Source organism: Anser brachyrhynchus (assembly GCF_964034855.1).
Source record: "Anser brachyrhynchus genome assembly, chromosome: Z".
In the NCBI taxonomy this organism is placed as follows: Eukaryota; Metazoa; Chordata; class Aves; order Anseriformes; family Anatidae; genus Anser; species Anser brachyrhynchus.
Window position 1 is genome coordinate 63703003 of NC_137697.1, and position 26096 is coordinate 63729098.

A 26096-nucleotide genomic window follows, 5' to 3' on the forward strand; every position below is an offset into this window, starting at 1 on the left:
CCTTTGTTTTTTAATATAGATTTACAAGAATACTAATGAACTTAAACTGTATCAGAAACATTTTTTTTTGATCCTACATAATGGTATTCAGTAAATCTTACAAACCAGTAACACTGAAAAAAAAAGAATGGAAATGACATCAGATTAAACAGAACTGTACAACTAATGTTACTGTATTGTTGGTGATAGCCTTGCATTACCTGCAGTTCAACTTTCTGTATTGTATTCTCTTACACACTTGTGCTCTGGTTAAAAATCACTGTGCTGGTAAATGCCATTTTCAAAAACTTTTGAACTCAAGGTTCCACTGATCTTTTATTTTTGAAATGGATTACTCTTACTAAATTATCTACTTAGGTATAGAGGGTTCACATTTTCCTCACAATTTAAAATTCTAGCCTTAACATTTAATAGGATTCTCCTGCATTTTCTTTTATTTTTACTAAATCAAATTAAAATACTTCACTTTTAGCTTCCCTTTGACAATTATTTTTCACCAAGAAAATATAATCTCATCATTAGTAACTTCTGCAGCTAGTAACTTACACAACACAAAGTAAAATATAGTTTCAGGAATGTCGCTGAACGGAACATGCTACAGAGCTAAAGATCAAACTCCTTGCCACAAAAGTATTGCAAGATTTGGGGTCCTTAAGCTCAGAGGCTAATATATAAGCCACTCATTTTATAAGTGTTTTTGAACTTTAGCCTGTCATTTTGGAAACAGCCAAGGTGTTCCAGGCAGGCTGGAAATCCTAATGACTTGTCACGAATATGTTATCAGTTCAAACACTTACTCAAGGTCATTTGCATTTCAGTGTCTGGTCAAGGTACAATTGTTTCTTCCACAAATAATTTCCTAATTTTGAAATAAATTTAGTCAGTTGAAAGGGTTATTTCAGATATTTGTAACTATTTGGAAATGACTTCTAGTAATATTCATCTTATTTTCATGTGTTTTCCTGCTGATGCAAAAAGATGTTCACAGATGGGGAAGGCAGTTGCACAGAAAGTAATCACAGGCAGAAACGGCAACTGAAGGAATAAATATGATCTCTATATATTCATTTCTCAGCAATTTAGGTATTACTTAGACCAAGAAGTGGCAATGTCTTCTTAAATAAAAATTACTATAACAGTAGGTTTTCCCAAAACTAAATTAGTAAATGAAATACTTGATAGCTGTGAATATTCAAGAAGATTGTTTTTAAATTCTTGAAGAAAGACATAACGTCTGAGATTTAGGAAAGATCCACACAGCATTTAAGTTACGTAAACATCTTATTTGAAAGGCAACTGCCAGACTTAACAGGAAAACTGCCAAATTGCCAATTGTCTGCCAATTGTCAGTAATGTAACACCTAAACATAAACAAAATAGAACAAATTATTTCTTGAAAATTTCTCCCAAATACATTTTTTTTCTTAGAAAAGTGGGTTCCCCTGTAGTTTCAAGTTTTAAAAATAACACCTTGATAGAATATGTCTAGATTTCACTGACAATAGAAGTAGAATCACTGCAGATTTTAATACCAAGTATCAGCTGAACCAAACATTTCAATTGGCAAGAAATAGTACAGGAGCTCCTCACAGTACCTTGTCCACATGGAAAATTAAATCCAGTTCACAGACATTTTCGAAACATTTGTCTAATGTTTCCACAAATACCTGCAGAGAGGAAAAAAAAAAACCAAAGGTCAAGCTTTAACATAAACTCAATAGACCCATTATATCTGAGGTTCAACAAAAGCAAATACAGAAAATAAACAATGGGCAGACTTTAAGACATTAAAAGCATCCACAAAAAATCAGGTGGTTATCATTATTATGTTAATAGAATGTTATTTGTAGAGGAAACACTGTATGCAGAAGTCATTTTATGTCGTAACTGCTAAAAATCACAAACAGTTGTGAAAATAGTTGAATCTTGAAAAAACAGTAACACCATCTACACTACAATTTTCTCAGCTTTCATTCCAAGCTTTCCTTCCCATTTCCTTTGAATGCAATTATTAAGCAAAAATCTGCTGTTTTTTTCCATTATTGTTATGTTTACCAATTACTACACTGCAGGCCTCTCCCAGTTACCAGTCTACAATCAACTCTCCTACACAGAGACACACGTCCAAAGCAAGATGTCTGCGTTACGGCTTCTGGGAACAGTTCAGGGAACAACATAGCAACTATCACATGGTTCAAACCCGCTGAATTCAGAAAGGACCAAGGTAAAAGGTATCTGCCTTAATGTTGCACCTGTCAATCCTTTCAGGCATACCACCACATAAACTCAGAAAGGTCCAGCAGCTTCTACCCAGGCAGAAAACCCCTCCTTGAATCTAGAACATAAGGGCGCAGGGCAGAAAAATCCAATTCAACTCCAACCACAGGTGATCTCTGCCAGCTATGGGCTGTAGGTTACCCTGCTCTGGTACTTCCAAACAAAACCCTTGGCAGGCACACTAGCCAGTTCCAGGCCTCTAAGATCCCATTTAGGCCACATAATGAAAAAATGACTACATTTGTACTCCTGAGTGTCAATCACCATCTGTTTGTGGTGTGTGCTGACAAAGACTCCGGTCTTACAGAAATATAAGCAGAATTTCCTTTATGCAAGGGATAACTCCTGTTTGACTTACATGAAATGTGGCAAGACCTCAAAGTGAAACATATGCTTGGGTTTGAGAGCTTAGGGTTTTCAAAATTAGAAAGAACTTCTGTGAGAATTTACAGATCATCCGTTAATTACTAGTAAATAAACTGCAACCAGTGAAAATTTTAAATTTGTTTTTCTACATTTCAGGGCTATTTTGTCACAATATGCATTTAATACTATTTCTTAAGTTGTCACTGCATGTAAATTATTTTTTCCAACTCTAAACTCACACCCAAAAGCAGGAATATGGAAGAAGTGAAACACCTGTTTTTGATTCTCTGTCTTTTCAATGTGGTTTATTAATTCCACCTTAGTCTTCAAGAGAAACCAGATTTCAAAATGCCTAGGCCCACAGAAATTGAAATTTCTGCTGACACCTTCTAACGACAAAAAAAGAAAGTGGACAAAAGGCCTGCCTTTACATATACATATTTATGTCCGTTTGATGTCAGTCATTTCCTGTTGCCTACCCTGCATAACAACTCAGGTTACTACTATTTCCAATCCCTCAGTTTCAGAACCTGTTTATACTATAGAAGAGTACTGCATACCACTGTTGCAGTAACATATTTTTAATTCCCATTTTCAAGTCCAACTACATCTAACTGATGTACCATGCATTTAAAACAAGGATTACTCTTAAATACTAAAATACCAGTGAATAATTTAAACAAGGAGTGCAGAGCATTTTCACAGGCAGACTCAAGACAATGAGGATCATTAACAAGTTAACTACCTAAATGAACAAGTTTATGTTAAATTTTATTGAAACTAAGCAAAGCAGAATTTTTCTTCAAGTAGGTGTTAATTTGTTGTGATAATAAAAGTCTTCTATAAACAAGGGAGGCAAGCAAATATAAAATTATATATTAAGCAGAACAAACTACAGAGCTCATAACTATGTGCAGCAAAACAAATAACCACAGATGTTCTCTTACTTTCCTTGTACCTTAGGAGAATGTGAATACAAGGACAGTGCTGTTTGAGATCAGCTGCAGGAAGAAGATTGAAAATAGAGTGTAAATGTAACCCTTACCTAAAGGTTTTAGTTATAAGAGTTCACAGTTTGAGACCATTTTTGAAAGAAAATATTCCTCATATACATCATCAAGTTTACACATAAATTTATATATCCTGACTTTGACATCCATCTAGTAACTTGAGAAACAATGTTCCACATAAAAAAAAAAAACTCGGAAGACCCCAAAGATGTTTATTTAATAGCAGTATGTATGCCCACACATCAGAAACATAGAAGTTTTATTTTTCTTCCAGTAACTGGGGCTTCTCCCATAAAAGTACCCTCTTGATTCATATCTACAGTAGTTGCTTTCACACCTCTACCCATTGCACAGTGACAACAGTACGCTGTGCAGGAACTCATAAATCTCTGCCCACAACACAGGGATATACTAAACATCTTTTTTTCTATGAAGAAATCAGCTGAAACTGAGTATTCTTCAGAGAGTATTTTCACCAACTAATGACTTCTGATGAAAGCCCTGGAAATTTCTTCAATTTTCCATTCATGATGAAACGTTCATTCAGAGTAATGCCAGCACTGACAAGGTACAGAACCATGACAAACTACTGGTCTATCAAAGCACTGATCTACATGGCAAACTAGATATTTTTTTTACATTAACATTTCTTGATCTAAGACATCTTCAAATAATTGATGTTGCAGATAAAATTAGAGCCACTTTGCTTTCATTGCAATTTTAATTGAGAGTTGAATGAACTGCACATAATAACAAGCAGTGCCAGAATTTATGTTCAGTAAATATCTCAGATACTGCAGACTTGCAGATCAAAATTAACAGAAGAGAATACACACCAATTGTTTCATGGGGAAAAAAAAAAAGCGAAGCAAAAAAAAACAAAACAACAAAATCCACCAATTTAAATTTACCTTGTGATATTATTGGAAAAGAAAAGGGAAAAGAAACAAATGAATGAGTCAACTACAGAGCAGGAAATTAAGGATTTAAGAATGAATTCACAATGACTGTCTAGCTCCCCCTTGTGCTTCAATTTTGAAATTATAGCCTTTTACAATTCAAAGAAAAAAAAAAAGCATGCATACCTCCATGAAGGTAAATAGGAAAAAAAACGCTTTTGTAGTAAGTACACTTTAATAAAGCCAGGTACATAATTCAAGAGTAAAACATATGAATCATAGTATCAATTTGCTGCTTATATTTACAGAACAGAATCCAGGAGCCCCCCATAATCATTAGTATGTCAAAACATAGAACACCACCTTTACCAAGAAAACCTTATTAGCTTTGAGGGTGGCCTGTAGTAAGTCATCATTCATATACTACTGCAAGCATCTGAAGCCACTACACTACCCACACTGGCACTGACATCCCATCCTTCTTTCAATAAATTAAGTAACAGTTACTCACAGCGTCTACAGAGAACACCAAGATTACAGCTAAGGGAAAGACTGTTGAAGTCTTGCTATTAGTCAAAACAGAAGTGCGTTAGCTTTCAAGCAGACCTGCCAATAAACGTAATGCATTACCAATAAGGGGTTTTAGGTAGAAATGTCAAACAAAATGTTCTTTTTGGTCTTAGTTCCTGCTCTCAATTTTCCACCTAACTCTAAAGTAAACTAATAGTGCTAACTGAGAACTAGTCGGTCTTTTTTTTTTTTCCAAAACACGTTTCTCAGTCATGTGTCTCTCCCTTTCTTATTTAATTACCATAAAAGAATCTCTGGTCTGGATGATCTATCTATCCTTAAGAACTGAGAAAACTGTGTCTCAAAAGGAACTGCACTACATCTCCCATATACATCTTACTGAACAACTGTATCATGCAAGGTTATATAAGACTTTTCATGCAAGATTACAATCTCACAGATTTAGCTACTTACTGAGACAACATGCTTTGGGAATGTAGCAGTGGGCTACAACCCTCAAAAATGCTTACAGCTGACAGACACTTAGGTCCTTAGGATAGTTAGGCTGCATTACAAATGTCACTAATTGTACTCTCATGCCACTCCACAGCTTGTTATATTTTTATGTACTTTATTTCAATGGGCTATAACATTACATTTAAAGACCAACAAGAAGAGTCTATCACAGTCTATCAGAGTATAACTCACCATCTAATTTACACTGAATCCAAGAGACTGCAAAACATGGTACAAATGCTGACCTACTATCCAATAATCAAAAAAAAAAAAAAATCTTGCTAGTGTCCATGTTAAACAAGACCAAAATTAATACCTCAAGCAAATTCCTACTGTTATGTTCAAACGTCTCTAGTTTGTACTCGGTATAAATACTGGGGTAGAGCTTGTGGCTTTTAACACATACAGTGCATCCACTAAACCAGAGCCAGGAAGACTTACCCATGGAACAGCTCAGACCTAACGGTGACCTAAGTGGCCTTCACAGAAGTATCTCAACTATTACTAGATACAGCAAAAATGTTGTGCTGAAAAGAACTGATGACCACTATGTGCAATCTAATCTACTATGGCGTTTTCAGTTTACAAAACAGAGTAAGTCTTAAGTGCTACACAAAGGTTTAGGTTCATTTCACCACTTTATATTCATGAAATAATAAACTGGCCTTCTACATAACTACTTATTTAAACAATTCAATACCTGTACAATTCATAACAAACTCCAGATGGTTTATTCTTAGCTTGTTGTCTCTGAACTATAGTAAACAAAGACTATGCAAAAGTTCAACATTTCTGAACACAAAAACTAAGCTTATTTACTAGAGTATATATGCATGTGTATATGTACATACTCTTAGTATGCACTGCACATGGGATTGAGATGTAATAATAAACATTCTAAGGGCGTTTTTGCAGGGTAAGATCCATTTAACTCTGATTGCTATTAGTAAGAGGATTAAACAGATCCTTCTGGAAGCCATACTGGAAATCAAAAATGTTTAATTAATCTCTGTATAGTTTCTACTATAATCATATGGTAGAATTACACTGATCTAGAGAAACAGGAACACTAAACAGCTGCAGGTACTGTGGTGAGACTGTATTTATAAACAAAATCATATGGTTCAGAAAAAAAAAATCAAGTATTGCTATAAATAGAAATAGCATTTTTATTATTTCTGCTTCCTTCAAATAGTTACAATGGCATGTAAATAAACACTAGGACTTAATGGAAAAGATGTGCAATACATAGAACTGGAGACGGAAATCGAAGAACTTTTGGCACAAGAAGCAACACAATTTAGAGGAAAGATTAAGCTCTGCCTAATTCAGAGAATTTGATGGCCCTATATATGTAGTAGGAAGCTGCAAAACCTCAAAGTAAGATTAGTTCACACTATGTAACTGTAAATAACTGTAAGCTACTGGTGTGTCATTTTTAATATAACATTACAAATAAAAAGCTAGTTGAATCTGGATAACAGCCTGGTAAAATGTAGCAGGTCAGACACTGACGTAGATAGTCTTTCCTATTCTTACTATCTGATTAAACAGGAAGTATTATAAATAACCACTTTATCTGCAAAATATCTCTAAGTCACATGAAACATTAACATGCTTCTTTTCTCAGTTTGAATGTACTTTAGAAGACTTAACTAAGCGACAAGCAACTAAGCAACCATGTAGAACAAAATGCTAAAAAACATGCAAGGCCATTATACACTGCCCTCAGCAACTTGCATTATTCAGGTATTGCACAATGTTTGTATGAGCAAAAATGATACAAGAATCTAGAAAAATGGTTTCCTTCCTTGTTATCCACACACCCACCTGCAAAGATAATTTGGATCTACGGTCCAGAAGAGCACTTCACGTTAAGAGCTGTTCTGAACACTCGTAGGTAACTATGAGAAGCTATTCAGCTCCAAGAAAGGTCTGCAGAGAACCATGAGGCTTTTAAGGCTCACAGGGCTCTCTGCAATGCAATAGTCAATACATACAGGCCCACGTCTCAGGACACCACTGATCACATAATAAAATCAATTTTCTCGACACACAAGCTTTTAAGGGCAATAATATTCCTAACACAAGTATACAATGCAAACACAGTTCAAGCACATTAATAAATTTATTAGGACTGAATCAAATTTTAAAATGCTTAACCGTAAGTGAATCACTGAGCTGAGACCCAATTTTATGTAATGACCTACATCACTTCAGGGTGTGAAACGATTTTTTGTTTAACACGTCTGACTACACTAACGATCATAAGTGAAATTGTTCGTGCACAAATTTTAAGTTGAAAATCACTGGTGTAGTCAGAGTTCTCTTAACATACAAGTGTTTGTATTACCAGCCATGATTTTTCTTGCTGAGTTGATAAATACCTATTTAGCAATTTAAATCATACATGCTGTGCTAGAAGCCCTGTGGAAGACATTGTATTCAAACAGTTAGTGATCTTGAACAGGCCACATCTGCTCTATTGGGCTTTGTACTTTGGACTTGAGAAGCCCATATGTTATTAATGTAATCTATAACTTACAGCAACGTGGGGAAAGGTAAACTGTAGGTGGATCAAGGAGCGGAATGTATTGATCAAGGACCAAGAGACCATTGAACATACAGGAATTAGCAATCCACATAACGCTTCACGTAAGCAGCCCCAGGCCTGTGCCGTACCGCACGTACCCTGTGGCTTTCAGAACAGTGTCGTGCTGCACAAGTATCTTGGCCACAGGATAAATGCTGCCAGCTAATCATAGCAGAGAAGCTTGCAGGCAGCACCCGCTTGATAGCGGCAATTGCACCACCTGCATGGCATTGTCTTTATCTAAAATTGCAGCAAGAAGTTCTCATGAGCTCATCCTTTAGGAACAGAGTTGTTTTCTTGTGAGGAAATTATCTATTATCTGAAAATAGCTCCCAAAAAAGGGAGAACAACTCTCCATGGACAGGATCCATGTGCAATGTGCTATGAGAAAATCCACCTGGGCTCCATTTGATGCTGCATGAACACAATATGCATTGCAACTGAATGAACATAGGATTTACTCAGCATCTGCATTCCTCTTCTTATTCTATTTTATTAAACCGTTATCTAATTAAGCTGCTTTGTTGACAATGCTTTCCTATGGAGACCCAAAGAAACCTGTACCAGCTCTCCCTCTGTCCTCATTTCCTCTCCCCACCCCAGTAAAGAATAGCACTAACAACAACTTTTAAGGCATATATGAATAAAAGCTCCTAAACCACAAGGACCTTCTCATCCAAAGAGGTTCTGGATGCTTTAATCTGTCACGTTTGTAGTAAATATACGCACACATGCACAAGCAGCTTTGTGTGTCAAAGCTCTATCATCCAAAATCATCTTGGCAAATGGTTGGACTGCATCATTTTGACCTGCAGCCAAAACAGGGCCTTACAAAGCTGCAACTAAAAATAACAGATGATTGCTCCAGATGAACTGTTCCCTTCTTAACAATCAACTTGGGAATTCACTTTTTCAAAGAAAGTCCAGAAAATTGCAGGTGACCCAAAAATAATACTCTGCGCTTTGAGTGTATTCATAGTTAGCTTCATTTCTGAGTATTGCAGAGAAAGACATGGCTAAATATTGAGTTGAATTTCTAAGGTACTTAGAATTATAATTCCACTTAAAAAACAAACAAAAAACAATGAGACTAACTTACTTGTATTAGGTCTAAAATGCCAAGCTCACTTTCTGAGGAATCCACACAGAACACAAAATACAAGGTGGCATAGTGTCGGTAAATAAGTTTGTTATCAGATCCACCTATTAATCTAAAATGGAAAGAAAACATGAAAGCTCAGTTAGCATCTCAGGATATGCTGGACAACTCCCCAAAGTTATTTCAGTTAATAGGAGGCCTGTTATTAATGGCTGGCTGGAGCTTTCCCAAACCCAACTATGTTACAACTTTTATTTTGTGATATAATTATAATGGAAGAAAAAAACCACCAAGACAGCACAAATTACATTTAACACACAAGCACAGTTATTGTTATCTATATGGATATTAATTATTTCAACAAGGAGAGAAAATATTTAAATTGGTATTTCTCTTCTGCTATAGCCTTCCTGAATAAGATACATAAATCAAGAAGAGAGATGTTTGGCAGATTATTAACGTTCACTTTGGGCAAGAGGATGTCTGCTCAGATAAAATTAGCCTGGACCTACATGGCTATAAATCTCAGTTCTCCTTTAACTCTATACCAGAACTGAACTACCCAAATTCTTCCAAATATTTCAGTATACTAAGCTAGTATCCATAAAATCCTGAGGCCTTTGGCCAAATTGCAAACTATAAAGTGATACCTGCCCTGGAAAAAAATATATAGATTGAAATGGCAACTGTAGACCAAGCAGTAAGAGGAAAGCCAGACTTGTGTCCTCTGTGTCTAGCTTTTCTGTCGTATCCTGTAATTTTTTAAGGCTCCTAATGAGTTCTTGATCTTAGAGATTTCAAGCCAGCATATTTCCAGCTTGTAACTATCTTCATGAACCTAATGATAAGACCAGAAGCTGAGTAGTTAATAGAGAAGCATTTTGTTTTAAATATATATATACATGTATATATATAAGGGATCACCTTGACTAAGAAAAAGACATCGTAACTGACATGGTACAGCTAGATATTTAGCTATGACTCTGCACACAAAAAGTTAAGGCATTAACATACTAGCTTTCATCAATCAGAAAATTTCCATTATTAAAATGTTTAGCAGACTATGACAATCTACATTTATACTGGAGATTATGAGCTTACTCTATCGACTATGACTCCTTTCCTTCATAACTATTCAATCTTGATGACTAGTATCTCAAAATAAAACACTTTTCCATGTCAGAATTTCTTCTCTTCATTTAAAGTAAGAGTGCATCAAAAAAAACAACTGACATGATTCAAGAAATAATATTTTTAACCTGTCTTCCAGAGATGTAGGACCCAAGCCTGGCTTTTCTCTTACTCTACTCTACCTATGTTAATAAAAAGTCTTAGTTACAACTGCTGTAATGTATTTTTTAAATATTTTTTTCTTTCTACTTCATATAGCATGTCTGAACCCTGACAAAAAGTATGGGGAGTCCTACTCTCAGAAGCTGTCCACTCAAATTTTAGGAGCTTGAGCCTGAACAACAGCTATGAAACATCTTAATTTTCTCAATGGGTATGGCAAAAGCCAGTGCATCTCCAAACAAGACCAGAAATTTTTACCTGGATTACAGGGAAACTGGTTAGGTATCATATGCCTGTTTCTTCCCCATTTTGTGCCTGCATCACTTTTAAGACTAGATATAGCACTGTGTCAATTACAGTACTATAAAAAAATCCTGTTTAGTGCCTAAGTAATTTTGATACATACACACACATATGTAAGTGTATATTCCAGTTAGTAAGGAATATGTATACGTGGCATCAACATGATATCATTACTGGTGTATTAAATAGGTCAAGTGACATGGCACTTACATTAGAACTGTAAAAACAAGTATGCTACTATCAGCAGAAGTATTTGCAAGTACCGAATGTTTATTTTAAACCTGTTACTTACAAGCCTCCTTCCAGGAAATTACAGACGTTTTCATCACGTTTGGATACCAAATGGAAAGTTTCTCTGATAATTTGTTGCTGCGTATCTTCACTCTATAAAAGAAAACATATTTTGCTATCAAGCTAAAATGGATTAACTAACAATGCACAGCACCCACAGCAATTAAATAGAACACAAAGCATACAAGTATCCTCAAACTATCTGCCTCTCATGCCTTAAATCTGCAAAAACCAATATGCAATTTGTTATTTGTCATTTTAACACTTGTGTTAAAAAAAAAGACATTTTTACAAGTTAAGTTGCAGAAGAACACGTTACTGTGAAATAAACGTGAAAAATGTGACAGCTTTTAAGAAAATTCTAGAAGTACCATGATTTAAAACTAGCTTATTCAATAAATAGTACTGTGAAATATTCAGGAGGAGCTGCATCTCCACTGTAGCCTGAACAGCTATAGACATCCTTTGTAACTACCTTCATCCATTAGCAGGTAGAAAACACAGTCTCAAAGATCTAACAGGGGGGTGGTGAGGATGTGTAAAAAAAATCCCACAAAACGTAACTCTTTCAGAAGTAGGTTCAAATACAATGGCTTCATGAGCCATGCATTCCCTTAAGCTATTAACTTTCCTTCTGACAGTCTTTTACTGATCAGAAACATTGCTTCTAACTTTGAGTTCACTGCATTCTTCTTGAGTCCCCACTGCAACTGTCCATCATTCCTCCACATTTGCTTCTGCTACCCTTCTGTAAGGGCAGACTCATTCCTCACAAGTCTATACTTCAGCAGTCAAAAAATTTACAAATAATTCTTCTACTCTTGCATTTGATTTTAAGCACTGAACCCTGAAGTCAGCAAGCAGAGGTAGCCCCAATCCCTGAACAATGATGGAAGTCAGCGTTTTACACCACAAATACTGGTGCATGCATGTTAAAAGTGACTTCAGCTAGCAACGGGTACAGTCCCCTTCATGATTGCTAAGCAAGTAAATCCTGGCATCAGTGCAGTTTGCATTCACCTTAAATTTGTGCAATACTTTACAAATAACCTCCACAACCAACAGAGATATTAACAAAAATCTTCAGCAGACAAATTGCTCTATAAAACACAGAACAAGTCAAGTGCAAGTTCCTCTGCTTGTATAGCCTGTTTCTTACATTGTGCCTGCCTTCCTTCACTGCAGTAATCTCAGCTTCTTCACGTGTTTTTTGTGGTTATCAGGAAAGAGAGGATGTGTCTTTTTCAAGAAACTGAGATAAGTACTTTGACTACTTAAAATAACTTTCATTTTCAGAATCTGCCCTTATTCTCAAAGTTGTTCTGAAGCTTACTTTCAACTTTGAATTTATGGCCACAAGTCTATACTGTGAAACATAAAGCTACACAGAAATGGATGATCAAGACAAGGTTGCAAACAACAGGCAACTAAAAATAATAATAATGACATCGTATTTTCATTCGCTATTTACATTTTCAACACTACGCAGTGTTATGTTTACATATGCATATTATCCTACTTTATGCATTAAGGATCTGTTCATTTAACAGGGGCTGAGTGGAATTCCTAAGAGAAATCTGTTATCCTCTTCTTATTTACTTCTCCTTCCGCTGTTCCTCCTTTTCCCAGCCAGAAATTTGCAAATGCACAACAGTATCAAAAGATAAAAAAAGATATCTACATTTGAATGGAAATGAAAATGAAATTGAAGCGCTTCACACTGACGATGGAGATGCACGCCTTTCCAAAGTATTTCATCTACCTATTTAATTGTTATATCCCCACCATCAGGGAGGGATGAGGGAGAGACATCTTTCAGAAGTTACTGAAGCTCTGCACTGAAAGTTATCCAAAAAGAAACAGATGCACACAGGGGGAATGCTTATCAATATAGGTAGGTGAGAATACTTCATTTGAATTTTTAAACTAGGAACAGTGAAATAAAGACAACAGCTTGGTAGCAAAGAATTGATGAGATAGATGAAAAAGGGATTAACTGACATATATTAGAGTTTTTCAGTATCGAATTTCTGATGAGAAAGGATCAAATTCAGTTGCCCACAGCAATGACCTGTATCAGTTACACTCCTTTAAGTAAAAGCCTTACAGTGTAAACCGAAGCCTCACAGTCATAATTCTTGCTCTGAGGTGTGCGAAGCAAGATACATCCCTTCCAGTAAAGCTAAATATGACTTCCGTAGTGGCCAGAATTTTAAGTAACTGGCCACAGATACAGATAAATAATAACACTACTTAAAAAGAATAATTTGTTTACATAATCCTGGGAAGCATCAGCTGTTTTCTTGGATTTTATTGTCCAAGGTCAGCCCAAGCAGAGCTTAGCCTGTTTGCTAGGAAAAGCCATACACACGATTAAAGCGTTATCTTAAAATCTCTTATCGTTGAATTAAGTCAAGTGTTGCCATCTTAAAATCTCTTCTCCTTGAATTAAGCATTGTCACATTGTTTCTTGGATACCTCCCACTGCACTTTCCCTCTGTTCAGACAAGTCCTCATGCCGCATTTTCAGAGCTGCTTCAGCCTTCCCTCTCCCATGCAAGAGAACATACTTTTGCAAGTAATTTCTATTTTTTCCTGCATGAACTGCATTTTTCTAACACTCTGAAAGCTTTCGAATGAAAAGGCAGTGCTAACTAGTTACACTCACCACGGGAACACCCTCCTCATTCCAGCACCTCTGCCACGGCGCACGGAGACAAGTAGCGCCACATCAGGGAACGCTGCGAGGCCAAAAAAGCACTGCAGCACTGGGAGCAAGTTCCCAATATATAAATAAATAAATAAATAAATAAATATCCGGGAATGCAGCCTGCCTTTGAACCAGGGCTTTCCCCTTCGTCTTTAGAACCACCGAGAAATAAGCTATTAAATAAAAACATACAAATAAATAAGGAAGTTGGTGGGAAAACGGTTTTTGTTGTTGAAACCTGGAAACGTTGGGGTGAGGCAGGGAGCGGCTGGAGAGGCCCCCAGGGGCCCGGTGGTGCCCCCCCACACGGCTCAAACCCCGTTTTTCCCCCCCAAGCCCCCCTCAGTGTTGCCCCCCAGGATGGGCCCGGCCCAGCCCAGCCCAGCCCAGCCCAGCCCCGCCCCGTCCCGTCCCGTACGTATCGCTGGTAGAACTTGGAGAGGCGCGGCTTGCCGTGGTTGTTGAAGATGAGGATGGCCTTGATCATGGTGCGGCCGCCCCCGCCGGCCGGGCCCCACCGAGCCGCAGCCGTTAGCCGACCCAACCGGCCCCGCCCCGCCCCCAGCGCCTGACCGGAGCAGGGGGAACGACGGCGTCCCGCGAGGGACAAAACGCCTCGCGGCGCCGCGCTGCGAAGACGGGGCGTGGCTTCCGCCCGGCCTGCAGCAGCATGGCGGAGGACGGGGAGCAGGCGGCGGTGTCACCGCAAGGGGAAGCCGGGGAGGAGGCTGCGGAAACCGGGGCTGCGGCGGCGGCAGCAGCGGGCTCTGCCGAACCGGTGCTTCCCGCGGCCGGCTCGCCGGGCACCGAGGAACCCGCCGGCGACGCCAGGAAGAAAAGTAACGTGGCGGCTAGGCCGCTGTGGAGACGGCGGGGGGGGGAATGGGGTGGTGATGGGCGGCCGGGAGGGCCAATTGGCCGAGAGAGCGGGCGGCGGTAGCCAATGAGGGCGCGTCGGGGGCGGGATCCCGCGGTCGATTGCTAATGCCGCCCCCCCCCCCTCCCCCGCAGTTGACGTGCTGCTGAAGGCCGTGGGCGACACCCCCATCATGAGGACCAAGAAGTGGGCCGTGGAGCGCACCCGCACCATTCAGGGGCTCGTCGACTTCATCAAGAAGTTCCTCAAACTGATGGCCTCCGAGCAGCTGGTACCTGAGGGGGGCGGTGGGGGCCGGGGGTGGGCTCTGCTCTCAGGTAACCAGTGGTAGGGCTAGAGGGGGTGGCTTCGAGTTGTGCCAGGGGAGGTTCAGGTTGGAAATGAGGAAACATTTCTTCTCAGAAAGAGTGGTCAGGCATTGCGATGGGTTGCCCAGGGAGGTGGTGGAGTCACCGCCCCTGGGGGTGTTCAAGGGAAGGTTGGATGTGGTGCTTAGGGACATGATTTAGTGGGTGACATTGGTAGCAGGGTGATGGTTGGACCAGCTGATCTTGAAAGTTTTCCAATCCTAATGACTCTATGATTCTACAGCCCAGTGTGCACCTCACACAGCTCTGCACATGCTGTGCAAAAGTGCCCTTCATTGAGAGATTCATACATGCAGCACAGGTCTAAAAACCAGGTGTACAGAAGGAGCGTATAGGAAAAACTCTGAAGCGTTTGGGATTGATTTTCTGAACACTGGTGACTCGTTTCCTTCAGAATTTCCCTTCCAGACAGTTTAAAAGTACTGTCATAAGATTGATACCTTTTTCAAAATGGTTAGTGTGGGAATGTTCACAGGTGGGCAGCACAGTGTCAATGTTGTTCCTTAATCCCCTTGAAGCCTAAAAGTCCTTCTGATAATGTAGAAGTTGGAACTGATGCAGAAATAAGTTTATTCTAACTTTGAAATTAACAGTTTACTTTCAACATCCTATACTTTTTAATATAAGCTTTCTTTTTAGATATAAAATAAAAGCTAGACTCATTACAATACTGAAATCTGCAACTGAAGTATCAGATAAGGTAACTCTAATAATGTCTCGAAGAGTAATAGTTACAGTTTTTACTGCTGGTGGGTATTATCAACAGTTTAATTCATTAACTATGAATTATCAATTCATTATCAACCGTTTAATTCATTAACTCATTGTCTCAACAAGAAAATAAAGGGGCATGGACTCTTCCAGCATAGTTTCAACTTAAAGCTTAGCTTCAGGAAAAAAACCCTAGGAACTGTATGGGCTTTCTTTGGAAACTGCGTGATACCTATACAGCCATCTTACGCTGCAGATCCCAAGGGCCTCTTTGACGCTGTTGACTAGCTATACTGTGTACTTACATTTGGAGCAGGAAGTGAGAATGGTGACAAAAAAATAATCTGTTTCTGTGAGCATTGTTCTAATTGAGAAAATTTAGGTTAGTGGGAGTGGTTTGGATACTCAAAATCAGATCAAGAACTAAACCAGTGAGTTCACTTCCTGATGCCGTATGGGAGAGCAGTGGGTCAGCTTGCAGGAAAATGCGATCAGCAGCTTGCTGGGGCTCATTTGGAAGTCATGCTGCCCCTCCACCTTGCAGTGAAGATGCTAACTAGTTGTAGTTTGGTGCAGACTGTAAAGATTATTAAATAAGTAATGAACAGAGGACAGATTTACCTATCCCGGCCTGAAGAACATTTCTTCTGGGTACCTTACTTGTCAAGTCTCCATCTTCTGTTTTCTTTTCTTGCAGTTTATATACGTAAACCAGTCTTTTGCTCCATCTCCAGACCAGGAAGTTGGAACCCTCTATGAGGTGACTTTCATTTTGAAATATTCTTTCCAAATGTGCTTACCAGAGTCTGTTGTATGATTCTGGCACTTTAAATCTGTTATTGCTCCTAGCTACGCTGGTAATACCTTGACTTTAGTGTAATAGCGTTGCCATTCACAAATCTGTATCAATAAGGTTTGAAGAGACATGACTTCATACAATCTCTGGAAGAGCAGTCCTTCACCTGTGTATGTCATGCCTTCAGTTGTGATGGAGACCTTTGTTGTGAACAACACTATTTCATGACGCATTCATCTGGCTTGTTTTTGTTTTGCTTTGTGCATATGCTAGTCTGTGAATAACCTAACAGCTCTTGTTTTTATTTTATTGCAGTGTTTTGGAAGTGATGGCAAGCTGGTGCTGCATTATTGCAAAACCCAGGCATGGGGGTGAAAGACAAGCAATACAGTTGCATAGGTGTCATCTTCAAAAATGGAAGAGGAGCTAACTTTCTTAAACACACCTGTAAATGCACAGAAAAAAAAGGGGTTTGGATTTATGCTTGTGACTGTATACTTATAAAAATGGCAACAGTTGAATAGCATGAAAGAAGAGCTACCAACGTTATCCAGTCTTGTAGCGTTTTTCCAATGTACATTTTGGGCACAGAAAAAAAGTCTGCATCTGCTGTCTGTAGAACGGAGCCAGCTCTCCAGCTTCTGAGTTCCCAATTGCTGTATATGAAGGGAAGCTTCTTCAAAGTTGTCTTCAGGACTTGGCAGCACTGTCGCTGTATATGGTGTATGGAAGATAAGGTTTCCTTTTAATTAAAAAAGGATGTGAATTGCACATATAGCCTGATATTCAGTTTGCTTCTCGCATGTTGTACATCTGTTGTTTACATTCTGTATGTTATGAACTCTTCACCTTGAACGTACGTTATCTCAATTCACTTCAAGAAATTATTTTGTTTTTTTTTTTTCTTCTCTTAGTTAGTATGCAGGTACTGGTAAATAACCTTGCTCTATGTCTTTTTCAGGTTGGCAGTCTTAAGTACCTTATTTACATGGCACAGCATAATGATACAATATGCCTCAGAAATATGTCCTTCTGCCAAACCGCGTAGAACTTTGTACAAGGCTGAACACTTCAGCAGTTGCCAGGATATTTTATTTCTGGCACTGTTTAATGAGTAGCAAAACTTGTTGCGTCTTTGTGTTAATGAAGGAATAGACATGAGATGCTAAAAACCTGCTTTATATTTAGTCCTTTTGGCTGCTGCTGTTTTTCTGCTTCACCAGTTGCATATTCCATCAACAAAATAGAATTCACTTTATGTCCTTCTGCTAAGCCATAATGTAATGAGGATTCTTTCTTTTTTTTCACCTTAGAGGGGACTTGGTACTTTGACTAGGGTGCCAACCTCTCCTTTTATTTATTGGAGGGTTTGGGAGGTGTGGTGGTGTATTGTGGGTTTGGTGTTTTTTTTTTTTCTTCTACGTTTGCTGTTTTTGTTTTGGGTTATTTCTGTGAATTTATTTTAAATTGGTTGTGCTATCTTCTATGTTTATTTTATCTGTACTAAATTAAATGTTAGCTGTCTGCGTGCAGAGTGTTCTTACGCTGACAGTTTTGGTCCCTGATGCAATCCACTTCTTCAGCACATGCGGGCAGAGCAGCCTCTGCATGTTTAAAGCAGGCCTGTCCAATAGCCTGAGCTATTTGTTCCTGTCTCATGTAACCTGTGTGTCTAGCATGAGCGGTTCTTATGTGGTCTCTGCAACCACTGTGCCAAATTGTTTCCACCCTTAGAGGAATTATGGAGAACTAATGCTTGGTTTAACTTAGGGGTGCTACTGCTATTTCCATGCAGCCAAGCATGTGGCACGTGCCCCAGATGTGTAGTAGTTGCTATGAGAATAGTGATGTTTTTGGTGGAAAACCTACATAAGAATCCATTGGATTCAGCTAACAGTGCAGAATTTTGTAGCTTTTCCCATTCAGAACCCTGATCTCATGAATCTTTGTTGATTTAACAGAACTAGTGCAGAGGTGAGCACTCTGATTCCATCCTACTGAAGAAATTGCCTGACTGGTTACTGTAAAGCCAGTGTAACCTTGTACAGCCACCAGAGGGTATACAAGGACAAAGATATTTGCTTATTTTTTACTGGATATTTTTTTCCAATCTTTTTCATAATATGTCCACTTGCCTACCTTAGAAATGTGTAAGCAGTTTGTTCTCCTGTGTGGCAGTATGTTTGCCTAAGATAAGCCAATAGTCTGGCAGGTCTGTTGGTGCCTTTTACCTTATTTGATCTTAACAAATGAAACTATTCAATGCAGTGCAAATGTGCTCTGTAGGATTGATGCAAGAACTTTTTGTGTGTGTTTAGTTTTTTTTTCTTTTTTTAATAAAATAAAAATCCACTGGGATCTGAAAGTGAAGGAGGACTGTAGGTCACTGTATCGTGCCACCTAATGTTAGAGGGTTGTCCTTCATGTTGGATCTGTAGATAAATTTTATGTTTGAGTTTTAAAAAAAAAAAAATGTTTGCCTCGATTCCTTCAGAGGTAACAGTCCAGTAAAGTAAAACCCACAGAAGTGGTTTGTATTGCTTTTATTCACCGCATTCATTTCTGAATTTGGACAACTTAACCATACAGGTTTGAATTATGCATTTATTTAAGATTCAGCATGTTCCTTGAACCATACTCATTACTTGTTCCAACACTGTTCTTTCTAATGCAATTTCTAATGCTAGTTAGCAGGTATTTAGTCATTTCATTAATTTAAGAAACTTCATCAGAGACTTTAATTCCAGTTTATTTTGATTTTTTGTTAGATTCTAAGACTCAGAAATCATTAAACTCCCTTTCTTGTAACAGTTGAAGGACTACATTGAGTGTATGTCAAAATAGTACACTACTTGCAGAATTCATTTTGTCTACAATAAGCCATAAGGTATAATGTTACACTTAAAAAATAAAAAATAAAAAAAAAACCCTTGATGTGGGTTTTGCGTGTGTCCAGCGGAAGCATATACATGTGCATGCATACACTCCTGATGGACAAAGCAAGGACTGCCTAATGTGTATGGTGAACAGCCAAAAACAGAATCAGGAAAGAAAGCTAAAAGGAGTTCTCTCCCTACCTACAGGAAGGGCTAATAGTATTTAATTGTTCCTGATATGTGTTTGATTAGAAAAACAGTAACAGTGAATACTCACCACGTCTGTGGGCGCTGTCTTCTAATTAGTACTACTATATTACTTTTGAGGGTTTTTTCCTACTGCCTTGCTGCTGCCAATATATATGTATGACTTGCAACATCAGTATTGTGTTGTTGTTTGCTGTTTTGTTTTGTTTTACATGCAGTGTTTTTCCTGATACATGATCATTTCTGTTTGTCATGCCTCTGTGACCTTCGTACCTTTCTTGAGGTACCATAGCCCAAGCAGGTAATAGCACCCTAGCTGAAGTGTCAGCTAGACAAGATCTGTTTTTGTAATTAGTCCCTGTGTTCTGTGGAATGAAAGGAAGATACAGAACTGTTTTTGTTCTTTATTTTTTACCAACCGTAACTATATTATTTATTGGCTCCTAATTTACCGATATACAGTGACTGCTCACCTGATCCAGCTATTGCCTTGTCTGACTGATGAGTGAATGAGTGCTCTGAGTGGCTGCCTTTATTATGTTCCTTTCTTTTTAATGACTACCAGTTCTGATTCTGCTAATTCCCCAGCGTAGCTTCCGTACTTCATGTAATGTGAATCCTCCTTTTTGTAATTTTCCCTGTAGTTTTCTACTGTCTCATGTCAGGGAGCTAGTCATTTATTGTCGGTCTGGTACCTTTGGGGACCACAGTCTCTCTCTGGAGTCAGGGTATGGTCATCCCTGTTGTAAGTGGCAGGAGCGTTTCCTTTTGTGTATTCTTAAGTAACAGACTAGAAAGCAGATGTGTCAGATACATAATACAGCAGACAAAAGATTAGCAGTCCATGGCTTGTAGAATTTGCAAAAGACAAATCTTGTGAAAGACGTGTTAAATCTGATATTTTAAAACGTGAAGATGTAGCATCTAAAATCATAGATGATCCTGAAATTCTTTAACATGTTTGTAGTTATTTTTTAAGAAAGAATACTTCCACTAAACTGAAAGCATCAGAAGCTTAAGTAGAACGTGATGTATCATCTCCCCTGTACACAGTATACCTTGAGCAACAGTGTAGACTTATTTAGAAGAGTATTGTCTTCCATCTAAAGATGCTGCACAACTATTCCATATAGGACTGAGCTAACAGTATTTGCAATGTAATTTATTTACTTGATTTTGTGTAATTGAATGAACAGAATATGCAAGTTGGAAAAAAAAACAGTAAACTATTTTTAAATACTGAGAAGTAAGGATAAATATTAAAAGGAAGATCATTACACTGTTTTCATGAAAGGTTTAGCGCTTCACAGTGTTCTTATACTAAATAGTGCTATGCAAAATTGTTATCCTGTTTCCAAGGTAACAGTGACAGTTCAAACCCTCTAAACCAGGAGGCATTGTTTATGATTTATTATTCTGATCATGGTTTGGAGATTAATTATAAAATTCTAATCTGTAGCTTGAACTAATCTTAAAAGCATGTGGAAAACAAAGGAGCTAAGTGTAACTGAAGTTGCCTCAGGAGTGAAATAATCACATAATTATGTTGCCTATGGCCATATTGAGCAAATGCCAACTTTTAAATCTTGAAGAATTACTGCTAACTTATTAACAGAAAAGATGTCTGTGTTAATTATCCCCTCAACATAATCTTGAATGTACTGATCTACAGTAAAATGAAGGAAGACTTTTCACTTTTTAATTCTGCAAACTCATCCTTAGCTCCCAAACAGCTTCTGTTGATGAATTGCTGCAGTTTGTGGTCACTTTGCAGATCAAACTCTGTTTTTACTTGCACAAGCTTTTATCTTACACTGTTCTTGAGTATCGTGAGGTCTTCATTACTCTTTGGGGAATATTGTACAAAGGCTATGCAAGGCATTGCCATACTATGACATCTTCATATGTAGAGATGAGACAAAGAAATGGGGGGAAATGCCTTTAACTCTGGGTTTTGCATGATGATTATGACTCTTACAACTTTGCATAAAATGCCATATGCATTAAAAAATATTCTTGGCTTTGTTTTGTATTGGATCATCAAGAGAACAAAAACATTTGATAACAGAGCAAGTTAAATATGTTCATTCTGATTTTCTGAGATCACACTTCAGCTTTGCTAGTATCATACTTCATAGGCTCCCAAGAGTAAACATCATAAGATCCTAGGTATTTTTCTTGCTCCTGCTTTGCTCTTGCTTCAATAACCATAAGCCCATGAGTTGTCAGGTACTTCTCACCAGTTTTTAGTTGTCAGAAAACTTTGACTTGATGCCTAACTATCTAGAGGTGAGAATACATTTAGAGGTTGTTTTATCCTAAAATAGATGGTTAAAAAAGGTTGAACGAATCACATTATTGACCAATGAGAAGCCAAAATAAGTTAGAAGCTTAACGTTAAGCCAGTCACACTACATCTATGTTATTAGAGTCAGTACTGCCAGGAAATTTTCTGGGGCACTGTTGCTCAGTCATGTGTACAGCTAATTGGTAGAGCAGTTGCTAGCATAGGTTTTGGCATACACACAATTAGTGAGTTACCAACATGCCTTTTCTGGTACGTACTTTGTATGTTACTGTCTTGTTCTGGTTGCTAACAGGTTAATAATATGGATGCAGGCTGCATTTTGATAGCTGGCCTCTGTGCTGGAGGGCAGTCCTTGGGTTATTTGCTAGTAGATACACAGTCCCAATTTCAGGTGAGATTTGATCCCTTGTGTCCACATTGAGAAGAATTAAACTTCAGGGAAAAAAAAAAAAAAAAAGTTGCTCTTCGAACTTGAGAAGTAGTCTCACAAGTTTTTCAAATGGTTCTCCAGCTCTCCCATGTAACAGATATTTGTGCTAAATGTCTGCAGACAGCTAGATGCTGTAACATTTTTTGTTAAAGATGCAGGTTATAGGTGGTGCAAAAATGCTACTTACACAATCATAATTTTCTCATACTTCTCCTTCTTAGAGGTACATGATGAATATTAAATAGTAAAATTTAGGAAAAATTGCAGGAGTCTAAGTCCTTGCTCTACATCTTCTCATGGAGTTGTTCCACATGAATATTATTCATGTATATGTATATATCAACCAGAGTGCAAAGTGTTAAAACACCATTCTTTAGAGGGCTTTAGCATTAAAAATATTAGAGGCTATAGTTAGATGTTCCAGTTGCAAAAATCAGTATATGAAGTTAATGTAGACGAAAATGTCTTTCCCTCAAGCCCAGCTTGGTAACAGAACTAACAACCTTGGCAACTCTTCAGAATTAAAATGCATTAAGAGCTCTCCAACTCTGAAACAGGAAACCTCAAAGAAGAGAAGGGCTCCAAACAAAACTACACAGCAAATATTGTCAGTGCAGAGAAGTCTAGGCAGGACTTTATTTAGCTTTCCCAAATAAATACAGCAAATAATAATTTTAAAAAGTTTATTTTTCTCACAGAGACCATATGGATGTCAATATTTTACATTTTATTTATAACGTAGGCACTTTCTGCACAGCGTACTAACTTCCACCAAAACTGAATCAAATTATTTGAAGAGTCTTTTCTAGGCTGTGTGGTTTAATGCCACCCAGCTCTTTGTGCACTTTGCTTCATTCAGCAGTACCTACACTGCTTAGTAGTTGTTAATGTTTTTAAAGTGTGGTGTGACTTGAAATGTACTGCACTCATTTCACTCACATTACTGTATTTTGTAGTCTGATTATGTTTCACTGTATGATCTGTGTTTGATACGATTTATTCTCGCTGTTTTTTGGTGTGTTTTTTTTTTTTTGTATTGTTGTTCAAGCAGCAGATTCTCATGCGAGGTCTGTTGGGTGCTGAAGGTTGGATCTCACGAGGTTATATGGCGGAGAGGAGGCTGCAAGTGCTTTTCCACAGCCCCAGAATGAGTCAGCCTGTCTGGATGTAGGGCCCCCTAATCGTTTAGCTTGATCTTCCAGATCAGAGTTTGGGAACTGCTACTTCAGGTGGTGCATTGCTGTGTATTTCCAAATAGCAATCTGAGTGACGTTTGCAACAAATGTTTACTTACGTTTCCTCCTGATTATAACCCAGAAGGTCTCTCCTGTGCAAATGGCATCCACCCAAAAGTTCAAAGATCTTCATGTGAAATAGAAGGTGCAGAGCTCTAGGTATCACCAACTGAGCCACTTTGAGTTTTCAGATGCAGGCTGCAGTCCTTCTTAAATCACACAAAGGTTGAAGAAAAAGGTAGTAACTGGACTGCAAAGCTTTGGGACTGCGCAGCGAAATATTTCAGCAAGGTGAATTTCCGTGGAGCAGGTTATTAAACCTATCTCTATGACCACCTTGTGTCAAAATATCCTGTTCTCTTAGCCCTTCTTAGAGGGGTACTGTCATTGAGTCATGTAGTCCCAAAACTTGCAAGGCACAATCCACATGCACAACAGCAGTAGCTCCAAACATTTTCTTACAGAAGCCCCCTCTTCAGATTCAAAGGCACTTAGGGGAACAGAGACTTAATAGCAATGAATAAATGGTTGTAGTTATAACATGTGGAGGAAGTGTGTAAGCTCACATTATTGGGTTGAAGTGCTATTATCTTTTCAGGCTAACAGACCAGAGGGAATAAGCACAATATAGTTGCTTGCCACAATGATCTGAGAATTCAGGCACCTTGGATCCTTTCTTTTCAGATTGACCACAAGTTTCATTTGAAATAACAAGATGCACCATATAATCTTCAGTCAGTTCCATCATTCTTAATCGAAGATTTTCCTGAATGAGTCAGGAAAAAAAAAAACATGTGAGCCGCACCCCCATGGGAGACGAGGTGCCAGCACCTGCTTGGAACTTAAACTGGTGTAAATCTCTCTTCCAGTTAGGCATCATGTCCAGTGATTGCTTGAAGTGCCTGCACTTGACTTTTGGATAGGATTTGAGTGGTTGGGCATTTGTCCATGAAGAAACATTTCTGTGGTTATATTTCAAACTCCCATTTTCCAAGATAGGGTTTTAACTGTCAGGATATCAACAGGAATGGTTTATATGTTTCCTCTCTGCCTCCCAGTGAAGTCATGTCATAATGAAGGCAAGAATGATTCACTTTCTGTGTGAACCCTCCAAGTTTCTGTGCTTTTCACAAGGGCTACCTAATGTGAAATACAGAAAAAAATCCTTAAAACTTTATGCTTCTTCCCCAAGCTACATGCTTGCTCTTACTCTCACTCTCTCTAGCCCAAAGAATGTATGTCCACTTCAGGCACTGTGGTATTTGAATACATTTCATATGTATGTGTTGTCACCATAGGAGTTCCATAGCATCGTACAGATTCAGCAGTACCAAATGTATGTGTCTCCTCTGAGAAACACCAGTGAGTGTCATCATTAAGCAAAGTGCAAATAGCTCATTTATCAGGGAAGCAAAATATAAGAATCTGGTTACATGAACGAGCAAATGTTTCTGCAGAGTTATTTAATGGGAATATGGTACTAAATACCTGTTAATCTTGAATGACAAAGACTGAGCACTGGCACTACTCAGAGACAGGGTGATGAATCTGATTTGTGAGGCATGTTGGTACAGTAGAACCCTGATCAACAGTGATAGAGCAGAAGGGATTGTTTCTGTAATTTTTTTACCTTCACTGATGCGTGGCCATCCCTGACACCACTGCTGGTATGCAAGTCCAGCTCTTGAGGAAATGTCAGTGCAGTTCCTGAGCACTGGCTGCAGCTTACCATCCTGCACAGTAAGGCATTACACTGTGAATCACTGTGCTGTTTGCCTCCATAACTTTGGACTTACTTTTCAAATAAGCTTCAAGTCTTTAAATGGACCTAAACTTTTTGCTGTAAAATTGAAAGCTACAACATCCCTTACATTTGTTGGAATAAAGTCTCCTACAGACTTGAGTGTTGTTCTAATGAATAGTTGAGAAATATGTTTAATAGTTAATTTCTTCAAGGGTATAAACACATGATTTCCAGAAATAAAAAGAAACATGTAAAGTGCTGTATACTCCTTAATAAGAAGCACAACTGAGAATGTGAAGACAATTCCTGTGCTGTGTGGATTACAATGCTCTCTTCTTTTTTTAATTTTTCACTGACAGATGCCCTCAGTGACTGAGGCTAGAATGTGTTAACTGCTGTACATGCACTCAGATCCTTGTGCCATTTGTCCATGGGGTGTTAGTAAAAACATAAGCTGGAGAGCCATAAATACTGTTCCTAATGATTTTCATGCAAACAGATAATGAACTCCTACAGAAGTTTTCAGGATCAAAATGTAATGTTGAATGTAATGTTTTGTTCACACAAAATGAAAATATGTGTGAGTAGTTTTGAATAGGAGCAAATAGAAGTATAAGGCTTTCTATTACTACTAGAGAAGTTTAAGTCTTTGTGACTGAGTTAAAGGAAAAACTTTG

The 26096-nt window shown here is 38.2% G+C and overlaps 2 protein-coding genes across 3 annotated transcripts in view; one reads left to right on the forward strand and one right to left on the reverse strand.

Moving 5' to 3' along the window:
• AP3S1 (adaptor related protein complex 3 subunit sigma 1) overlaps positions 1-14447 on the reverse strand; it is a 33842-nt gene extending 19395 nt beyond the window's left edge. Inside the window, exons 1-4 of one of the 2 annotated variants that reach the window (XM_080574931.1) lie at positions 14286-14447; positions 11159-11250; positions 9271-9382; positions 1596-1667 (exon numbers count right to left, since the gene is read on the reverse strand). In XM_080574931.1, coding sequence (XP_080431057.1) covers positions 1596-1667; positions 9271-9382; positions 11159-11250; positions 14286-14354 — 345 coding nt within the window. In that variant the 5' untranslated portion in view covers positions 14355-14447. The remainder of the gene's footprint in view (positions 1-1595; positions 1668-9270; positions 9383-11158; positions 11251-14285) is intronic. The other variant, XM_080574932.1, reaches the window with a different exon arrangement.
• A 12-nt stretch (positions 14448-14459) lies between these two features.
• On the forward strand, positions 14460-18151 carry ATG12 (autophagy related 12). Its single transcript, XM_080574935.1, has 4 exons — positions 14460-14706; positions 14879-15015; positions 16521-16583; positions 16935-18151. The coding sequence occupies exons 1-4, from the start codon at positions 14538-14540 to the stop codon at positions 16992-16994; spliced, it is 429 nt and encodes a 142-aa protein (XP_080431061.1). The 5' UTR covers positions 14460-14537; the 3' UTR covers positions 16995-18151.
• The last annotated feature ends 7945 nt before the right edge of the window (positions 18152-26096 follow it).

Excerpts from the sequence above, each read along its gene's own strand:
- ATG12 (XM_080574935.1), top strand. The coding sequence starts at position 14,538 with ATGGCGGAGGACGGGGAGCAGGCGGCGGTGTCACCGCAAGGGGAAGCC. Across the intron at positions 15,016-16,520 it reads TGATGGCCTCCGAGCAGCTG|TTTATATACGTAAACCAGTC; the intron begins GTACCTGAGGGG and ends CTTTTCTTGCAG. Across the intron at positions 16,584-16,934 it reads AAGTTGGAACCCTCTATGAG|TGTTTTGGAAGTGATGGCAA; the intron begins GTGACTTTCATT and ends ATTTTATTGCAG.